We start from the raw sequence: 10,201 nt of genomic DNA on the forward strand, positions 1-10,201 counted from the left end.
GTGCATATTGCTAACCAGTTATTTTGCCATCATTCTACCACAGAGCAATTGACACACAGAAAACTGAATCCAGCATGTGAATATGGTAGAAATTTGGGTCAGTATGTGCTCCCTATAACAGCTTAATCTAGCCACTTTTATGTGAGACTAGTCATGTCTGTAGTCCGCTACTTACTGCCAAATAACTGAAGATGTCAGAAAAAAATGAAACGGTCATAGACAAGAAGGCTACCAACACAAAATGCTAGGTCACATCTACTGTGGATACATCTATCATTTATTATTATTATTATTATTATTATTATTATTATTACTACTATATCAGCAGGTTTCCAAAGAGTTTTTTTTTCTTCAAGCAAATTATCAAATTAAGGCAGATGTATTCAAACACTCCAGTGTATGTGGCACCAGCTCCCCCTACTGTATACAATTTCACAATGTAGATTTGATGCATTTAAATGAACTTGGAGGTTTTGTTAACTACCGTTGCATTTTTTCGTAAACTTCATTATAGTGAGTTATTTTTAAATATCTTTCTGACATAAAATCACATGATCCGTGAGTCTCTGTTAAATTGGCACCGAGAGTATTCTATTTGACAAATATCTACAGATATTGTATTGTATACTACTATGGATGTAGTAGGTAGGGAGGGCGGGGAGCAAAACGTAACGTATGTTGCGGTCTACTCTTTAGCTCCTACGTGCTGGACGTTTGTACATGAACAAAAAAAAAAACAGGAAATTGAATAAACTCAGTGACGTCATCGGTGAGCGCCTCTCTGCTGGCCTTCGAAATGGGCTCGACTCCTCTGCCTTGATTTCTTCAATTGTCCCTCCGCATATCATAACTTTTTATGAAGGACAGCCTGTTCGCGATGACATTTGGAGGTACGTCCACACAACAATGCAAAGCGGAGACATCTTTGATCGGCCTTCTGCGCATTGCCATGTTAGTTGCGAGCAGGACTGGAGTTAGTTAATGTTAACGTTAGCTAGTTGTAGCCGTGTTAGCCGCGCAGCTAACTAGCCGGAACCTTTGGGCTGATGCCCAAGTGATGCATTATAGTGATAACTAATGTGCCTCATAAATCGTTATCTATCATCTGAACTCAGCATCTACGATTAATGTTGATGTACAACGTGTCATGCTGTCACTTTCCTGTGTTTCCTAGAACATGATGACTCCCAAGTCGCTGGCTAACTTTAGCTAAGTCAGCCACTGAGCTAGCTAACGGTAAACATAGTTAACTTACTGCGAAGTGAAGCGGAGCGGTAACTGGAAGAAACTGACTTGTAACTACGTTTATGAAACAGGGGGTTTCTATCTAGTGCGGGTCAGTAAGCAGGTTTACTGAGATAATTCAAAAGCTAAAAAGCAGAACAGTTCAGTGTTCTAATATGTTCTACTATGTTCTACTAAAGGACCTGCAGAATGCGTATCCCTGGTGAGAAAATCAACAATCTTGTATATCTCGAGCCTGTGAAGTTCATCTTGGGCCAGTCTAATGGTTTCTTTTTCAAATAAACTCTGTCAAAGAGACTGATAACAACATCCTCCATCAATTTCTGTCCCTACAGTGACAGATGAGTGTAGCAGCACCACAATTTCCAACCTGAAACTGAAGATTGTATAATTATTTATCTAATTTGACATGTATATTAATCATTTTCTGCGCAGATGTGATGGGCAGTACGCACCCTGAGAAAATATTTGAATTGTGCCAACGGATACTTTGACTTTTCTTCTTTGTTCTAGGTGAATTGGCAGTCGAGGTCAGCCCGGTGATTTCAGAACTGGTTCCTATGCGGGCCGACTGGCTTGCAAGTCTCAGTTCCTGTGCAGTACAGTAAAGGCACTTGCTTGGTCAGAGGATTGCTATGAAACCAGCTCAGGAGCGCAACCAGGAGTGCCTGCCTCCTAAGAAGAGGGACCTCCTAGTTAGCAACAGCAGTGGCGCTGCAGGGACTACTGGAGGAGTTGGGGCTGCAGGAGGGGCTAGTGGCAGTGGAAGTGGCAGTAGTGCCGGTGGTGGTGGTGGTGGTGGTATTGGAGAAGATGAAGTGGTTTCTATCCAGAACTCTGCAACCAACAGTGACACTCAGGGAGGTGGCGCCACTGGAGAGTGGCTGCGAGCTCAGCCAGGGCTTCATTATGGAGTAGATAATTCTGATGGCATACCAGCAGTGCCAGTTGACCAGTACGGTATGCTCTACAAAGTGGCTCTTCCATCTGTTACCTACTCGCCTACCAGTCTCCACCCAGTGTTAAGCCACATCTCTCAAGCCTACACTGTGCACTCCTCTCTCCTGCAGCATCCAGGCCTTTCCTATCCTCCTCTTGGTTATGCCCAGATCCCTCATTCCTCTCTCCAGTTCGTTAGTTCCCCTTATGCAGCGGTACCTTACGCCCTACCCCCTGGCTTTGTCCCGGGATCCTTAATCTCTCCATCAGGCACCATTCCTCAGCAACATGCTGTGTCCCACCTTGTTCCCTATCCATCTGTCATACAGGAAGGTGTTGTTTCCCCACCTCCCCAGGCCCAGGTCACTGCTCATAGCTTTGCCAAAGTTGCAGCATCCAGCGGTGTCCCGCTGATGCTGCCTTCAGAGCAAGCTGCCCAGCAGCACCTCGGTAACGTAGGAGTCTTGCCCACGACGGAGCTCAGCTCTCGAGGGTTGCCGGTCTACTATCACCCTCAGGGCGCCAGGGCTGCCACCGCCACCAGAGACCCCCACGGTGGCCAGCAGGAGAATGAACCAGAGATGAATGGAGGCGATAAAGAGCAGGGAGCTAGGGAGCTTGTACTCGACTCGGCCTTCGCTGCCAGAAATACACGTCTGCTGCAGGGAGCATCCAACTCCGTAGCCCTGGAGTACAGCCAAGACAGAGGCTCGCTGAACCGAAGGCTGGAAGACAGGAGCTCACCTGGCCAGCGCAGCACTCCAGACAGCGACCTGGAGGTGAGACGCACTGAACGACTCCTAATGGGACTTATGACTCCTGTTGATTTCTAATTCCAACTTTTAGCAGTAAACCAGTGACAGAAGCATGTAAATGTACCAAAATGCAACTTTTAAAATAATCATCATGTAGATCAGGCAATATAATATCTTTATAAGATGTATACAGACAGGAATACTTCAACATAATGACAAATGACAGTTTTTAATAATATCTCACACCTTTTCTTTGCATGATGATCTTGAGTACCTTTTTATAGAAATTTCAGTTGCTTGAATTATTATTAACAAAAATTTCATGGGTTAATTTCAGACTCTCCTACATAAGTAAAATTGATTCGGTCCCTTTGGTTTGTGCTGGCTGACATAATTAACAGCTATTTACTTATTTGAATCAATTAAATTTAGGGTTTACTGAGCCACGCAGATATTTCATACTCGTATACCATAATCTTGTCTGCTGCTGCGGAAAACCATATGAATGTCTTTATTGTAAGTTTTAAATGATGTGTGTTTCATCAAAATTATAAGTTATCTGTCTAACACTGAATTCCCTGAATCAACTTTTAGGTGCAGCAAGTGGTTGGTCGTTTGGCTTCCCATGGTGGAGTACGAAAAGAGGTCTCCTTTGCCCCCTTGAACCTCTCTCAGGGTGCCCAGAGAGCCAGAGATGTCCATGGAGAGGGCACGGGCGTGATCTCCGGGCGGACTGCGTTCACGGCCCAGGCTGTGAGTTACAATGATCCCAGAGTGACCGGACTCCAGCAGCAAACTGGGCAACCAGGCCATGCTGTCATGCTTGCCAATGGGCAACCAGTTCTTATACCCTTGGAGTATCACCTGCAGCATCACCCTCAACCGCCGCAGCAACACTACCTAGGACAGGCTAACGATGCCGCCTCAGCCAGCCATGCGTCGACCACCATGGCCTCCCCTAACGCAAGCTTTAAAGCCTCCGATTCTTCAGCCAGAGTGTGCCTCCTCGAAAGGGCGGAGCTGACCACAGCTCAGCAGCAGCTGCCCCAGCAGCCCCTTGTCCAGCCTGCAGTGGATGTGACTCAGGCCTTGGCTCAAAGCCTCGCTCCTGCATCGGCTTCCTCCAACCCGTCACACTTCATGAAGGGAGCCATCATCCAGCTGGCTACTGGGGAACTGAAGCGCGTGGAGGACCTCCAGACTCAGGACTTTGTGCGGAGCGCCGAGGTGAGTGGGGGGCTTAAGATTGATTCCAGCATGGTGGTGGACATCCGTGCCAGCCAGCAGAGACCGGGTCTTGTGTCGCTCCACTTCACTGTGGGGGAGCAGCAGAGCAAAGTGACCATCGACGTTCCCCCGGAGCACCCGTTTTTTGTTTTCGGGCAAGGCTGGTCGTCCTGCAACCCTGAGCGCACGGCCCAGCTCTACGGCCTGGCCTGCCATCATCTGCAAGTAGGAGACGTGTGCGTGTCCATCACCCTGCAACAGCAGCTTCAGCCGCAGAAACAGCCACAGCCACAGCACCATCATTCACAGCAGCAACAGAAACAGCAGAACCTGTCCAGGACTTTGAGCAAAACCAATGCCACATCAAGTCACCAGCTCATGGGGCCTCCAGCCCCCCAACAATCAAGGCCTCCGTCTCATTTCAGGCCAGACCGCATTCACAGAGAAAGACAGAGGGATGGGGAAAAAGATGTAGTAGATAAGGAGGAAACCACACATTTTGGGGTAGTCGGGCACTCTGAGTCGCCCATCCGACCAAGTAGGACCTCAGCAGAGCATCCAAGGAGCCAGAGCAGCTACCACTTGCACACAGAGGGCTCTGCTTTTCCAGGGGCAGGGATGGGAGCAATGCAGGCTGCTCTAGGTGCGTCTCAGAGGCGCTGGTCCTCACCTGGCCTCCAAAGATACAGTATGAAGGGAGACGAAGGGCCACGCCCTCAAATAAGCACCACCGGCCACACAAGGCCCTCTTTCATCCCCCAGGAGGTGAAACTGTCCATCGAGGGGCGCTCTAACGCAGGGAAGTAGCATCACATTTGGTAGCAACTATAGAGGAGACTGCCACGAATGAGTCGGACAAGGAGAGAAAGAGGAAAAATAAATAAATAAGAGTGCGAATGTAGCCTCAGAATGTTTGAGATTTTGCACACCTAAAATATACAAAAGTACAAGGTCTCTGGTGAGAAGTTCTGGTTCGGTCCGGTTGTCATTCAGCCAAAAGGATACGTAAAAAGTGGTTTCCCCAGCCAGCCGAGGTCCAGCAGAGACATCACAAGCTGAGTAGAAAGTATGTAGCGGATGAAATGCCTCCCATAGTCCTTGCACACTGCGTTTCTCTTCCTCCCTCCCTCCTTTTGTCATCACTTCCTCATAACCCATGCTTGGAGGTTACCATCGCATTCAGAACACTCTTGCTTCCTTTTTGACCAAACCGTCTCTGGAAGACCGAGGACTGTTTGTAGCACAGCGAAGCTACCAACTCTGCAGGTTCTGATATATTTCAAAAAGATCCCAGCCATTGATCTTTGCGCTCCTCCATTCTTAAGAACTTGTTTCCTTCCAAAGCATTTACCCAAAAAAAAGAGAGGAGTTGCTGACATCAGCAGCTCCTGCGGTGATGTCGGCACTGTTGACGCTAACTGTCAGTGTGTGTTACGTTATGCTTCTCCTGCAGGAGTCTGAAACCTCTGCTGTCAGCAGAGATGCTCTCTCTCCCCTCCTTCCCTTTTCAGAAGGCCGCTCTGCAATGAATGGGATCCTCTCTCAGGCCAGGTGTGGCACGTTGCACTCGTCTTACAATCGAAATAGTGATAAGTCAATCAGTATGTCTGTTCGTCAATCAGTGTCCAAAAATCTGCTCATACCCTCTTGTTTAGGGCCTTAACGTGTAAGTGTGTTTTATGAATGCTGCATTTTTGACTAATGCTTTGTTCTCTTTAATAACTAGAGATATCTTGCATTCCAGTATCATCGGTGAAAATATCCATCACTCAGTGTTTAACTGTTTCTCACTTCCCATCCTGAGCGACACCCTCCCTCCTCACTATACCTCTAAGCTTTCCAGACCAGGCTGGTGACTTTTAATGCAATTTTTAAACAAAGTAATTAGCGGCGAAGGAGGGACCAAAGCCACCTGTGGGAATGAGGCACCATCCTGTCACATGGCTGCGGGCCTATTCAGCCTGAAACCATAGGAGAAAGGAGGGGCCTTGTAGAGGGAAAGTGAGTCAATGACGAGGTTTTATCTTTGTCCTAGTTACTCTTTGCTCAGTTACCAAATTAAAGCAATAGTTCTTTTTACAGCGCGCGACTGTACCGCACCCCGAGTTTTTTTTTTTTATCTCTGTCCATCCGAGGCGGGACATCTCACCCTCTTTTAACACCGACCTTTAAAGGTGATGCACTATTCTGGTGTTCATTTTAAATCTACTCTTCAGTATTTCTACACAAGCAATGCATGACAAATTCCTCAAGAAATCATTGCAGATGAAACTGCTTCTCTTTTGATTCTCCATCTCGCTGATATTTTATGTTTTACTCAAGTGCATCTCCAAGAAAAAGGCTTGACTCTAATTGCGTTGTGATCATTATCTTCTTTTGTTTTTAACGTATCCAGTCCTTTTGCTTTTTTACTCGGATATACTTTATCTGATGATTGTCTTGTGTTGCACATAGAAAATATCACTCATTGATTTCACACTGACCTTGTTAATAGGAATCACAGTACAGTAGATGTTTGTTTTTTTATGAAGGGAATATGTTTGAAGTGTTGTTGGTGTTTTGCGGTGAGAGAGATACAAAAAAAAAAAACTGACTTGCATTTTTAACCCCGTTTACAAATTAGCCAAGATGAATGCTGCAGTTTCCTCCTTCTGACAGAGTTATATCTTTGTCACTGAAAAAAAACAAAAACTCAACACGGGTTGAATTTCAAATAAGTGCAATTAAACCATACATAAAGTCATTTAGATTTTAATGATCAGATGGCATTCCTCATGCACACATTCCAATTTAAAAGTGTTAATCACACAGCTTTTTCTTTCGGTCATTGATCTTTGGACTTAACTCTGGCAAAACATTTGATATGTTTTGAATATTTCATGCATTACCTGTTATATCTCCTCTCATTGGATGTGCTCAGACAGAAGAATCCTGTGTCTGACTAATGTGCTGGTACTGTCCATCGGCCGCAGACACTGGAATGTTTAAATGTGTCCTCTTCAGAGTACACAGCCTGAACCTCTGTGAGCAGAGAGAACCAGTATCCTCTGGTTGTGTCATTGTGAGCAGCTTCAAAGGATAGCTTCATATTATTACATTGTCATACGCCCATAAAGAGTTACTGGTTGCTGTAATCATTCCTACTGTCCACACAGGCTGTACAAAGACTCCTTCCTAATGCTTTTCAAGGTTTCTCATTACGGCCGGTATGGACAGGAGGAATGATCACGACGACTAATAATCCTTTCAGTTTGAAAATGGATTTTGTTCGTATTGTGTTAAGATAGACATGAAAAAAATGTGAACCTATCCTTTTAAAGTGCTTCGCTTTAATTTTTCAAAAACACATCTCACCTTCAGAAGATCACCACATCAAGTTAGTTTCATGCTGTAAGCAATATACATAATACCTGAACACATTTCATGTAGTCTTGGCATTTTCTATGCAGTAAACTCCGTGTTGTACCCTTCATTGTCTTAAGTAGAGCTCTCTGAAGCAGGTTGGGATGATGCAGTCCGTTTACACTGATGTCTGGTTATAGGATTTTCTTTTTTGGCTTTGAATGATCTTTTTCTAGGAATACAAACCAGTATTTTTGCTCGGCTGTTCCCATCTTCCTACGTATAGCACACCGCTGACTCGACTTTTATCTTCTCACGTTGCCACACACACACGGTTGGAGCCAAATTACTCAAAGACGAGTATCGCTTCAAGTTTCATGTGTTTGTTTAGCATTATTTTGGCACGATTGTATCTTAAGTCAAGATGCGTTTGACGGGATTTCAATGGTGCGAGCAGTGCCACCTGAGACTTAGCCTCCTGTTGACTCTCACAGCAAGACTGCGCTGCCATGAGCCTTTTTAGTTTTTTGGTTTCTGCTTTGAGCAGCGTGTGTGTGCCATGTTAAGCAGGAATGCTCGACTTCTACTACCAAGATGTCCGATGAATTTTATTCACATCACTGATAGTCTGTTGCTGTAAGTAATTGCACTAAATTCCCTCCTTTTTTTACAGTGTTTTGAGCTTAAAACTGTTGGTAAATTGAAGAGTTCCAAAATGTAAAGCACACAGAATCATGGAGAAATCGCAGGTTGTGTGTTTCTGTAGATTTTTTTTTTTTTTTTTTGTGTAGATAGCTTTGATGATGCTTGTTTATATTGCCTTAAAATTCTGCTTTGTTCAATGTGTGAAGTTGAAATAATGGAATGCTTCTGTTGGACTCTTGTTCCTTTCTCAGGCTGTTCAAGAGCAAATCAGAAATGTCGAGCTTTGACACTCTTGTCACGCCTATAAGCAGAAATTCATCTTCATATTTCTCAAAAGGGTGATGGTGAATTCTCTCCGGCCCCAGGCGCTTCAACCATGAAATCTGCAACTTTGTGTGTGGTGTTTTGTATTTTCTTTTCTTTTCTCATGAACTGTTCCGTTACATATTTAATGCTCTTTTCTGTCATACTTGCCTTTTAATTCCTGTTTTTTCATTGTGTGCAATTGGAGTAAATGGAAAGCACTTTTCAAGACGATGAGAAGAGCAATCCATTATTTCCACAAACGCACGCTTTTTTTATTGTTGTTGCACAAGATCAGTAGTTTTTTATCCCTAGAATTAATGGAGTGTTTGGTGTCTTGTGCTTCGTCTCACACTCTCTGGACAACTGAATCTAGGTGAATAAATGGAGACAGACAGGCTGCGTTAATCAGATAGCTTTCCATTGGTGGTAATGTAACGGTTTATTATGTTTTGTGATGTTGGCAGTGGGGATTTCTACTCCCTGTGTGAACTACTTCCTGTTCTTTGATCCCGCATTGAACTGCAAAAGGTGAATTTAGATGATTTTGGTGTTGCTGATGTCCGGTTAAATCAGGAGAATGAGAACGGTTAACAGTTTTAAAGAAGTCTGTGTATTTGACATTATACTTTTTTTGCCACACGGTGACACTGCTTTTCATGTGACGTGCAACTATTGAAAAACAAAAAAAAAAGCTTCTTGTTTTTTTTAAAATGCCTAAATCTGCAAAATATATGCAATGATGTAAATGTAACATTCAATCCTCAAGTATAATCCAGGTTGTATGAACTTTGTATAGAGTTTTAATATCGTATGGCCGTACCAATATGTATTGATCTTTATCAGAAGCCTTAGAGTTGTCGACCGAAAGTGCTCCCTTAGAATACCCCACACCTACCTGACTTTAACAAAGCATTAATATCTCTATTTTGTTGCGTTTTTATTTGTACTGGTTTTGAATAAAATAGATTTGTACTGTATATTTGTACCTCTCTGTGAACTACTTAGGGTGGTTTTTTTGTTTTTGTTTTGCTGTTTTAATTCTATGTACTTTTAAGGACACAAAGATATTGTATTTTTATTGTTACAGCTAACTTGGAGACATTGCATTTATCATGTTTGTTAAGTAAACACAATATAATATATATATATATATATATATATAAATATAAACTATTATCCAACTTGTGTGCTGTGTTTCTTTAGTCGCATTCATGTATTTTTAGTTTTTTTTCTCTTAAGTGGTATTTATAGGCATTTAGGGTTTAGAAGTTGACTTTTACTGAAGTGAAAGTAGCAATACCGCAGAGTAAAGAATGTAGAATGGTTTATTGTCACTGATGCATTAATATAGAATCATTATTTGAATGCTGCTGCTGTTATAGGGGAGCTAATTGAACTCCTTTATTCACTGCTATGTAGTTTATGTATACTTATGATTGAATGTCAACACTTGATCTTTACAGCGACTAGGAAGTATAGCTGGTAAATATGGTGGTATAAAGCTATGGAAGCCAATAATATACATAATTTGACTGTTAAAAGCAACTGAATATGTAATACAATGTAACAGCTACTGAAATTTCAATACAACCGAGTAGATAGGAATGAAGTATGAAATTTACATGAATTCATGCGGTTTGAATTGTTTTTATTTATTTCTAGGTCATTTAAAATGACAAATTCAGATAGAAAGTGAAACTACTAAATCCAAATTACACATTAGTCGCTTAAAATCAATTCGT

At 43.1% G+C, this 10,201-nt stretch overlaps 1 protein-coding gene across 1 annotated transcript; it reads left to right on the forward strand.

Annotated features, from left to right (window-relative positions):
* Positions 1–804: 804 nt before the first annotated feature.
* Positions 805–9,586, forward strand: atxn1l (ataxin 1-like). Its single transcript, XM_068730705.1, has 3 exons — positions 805–890; positions 1,759–2,963; positions 3,534–9,586. The coding sequence occupies exons 2-3, from the start codon at positions 1,881–1,883 to the stop codon at positions 4,971–4,973; spliced, it is 2,523 nt and encodes an 840-aa protein (XP_068586806.1). The 5' UTR covers positions 805–890; positions 1,759–1,880; the 3' UTR covers positions 4,974–9,586.
* The last annotated feature ends 615 nt before the right edge of the window (positions 9,587–10,201 follow it).

The sequence above is a fragment of the Cebidichthys violaceus genome, unplaced genomic scaffold (genome assembly GCF_023349555.1).
Source record: "Cebidichthys violaceus isolate CVI_PGR_0920_01 unplaced genomic scaffold, fCebVio1.0.p SCAF_5, whole genome shotgun sequence".
Taxonomy (NCBI): Eukaryota; Metazoa; Chordata; class Actinopteri; order Perciformes; family Stichaeidae; genus Cebidichthys; species Cebidichthys violaceus.

What these genes read in the sequence shown, in the direction of transcription:
- atxn1l (XM_068730705.1), top strand. Translation starts at nt 1,881, where the DNA reads ATGAAACCAGCTCAGGAGCGCAACCAGGAGTGCCTGCCTCCTAAGAAG. An exon ending in CTCCAGACAGCGACCTGGAG is followed by an intron (nt 2,964 to 3,533) that starts GTGAGACGCACT and finishes ATCAACTTTTAG; the next exon opens with GTGCAGCAAGTGGTTGGTCG.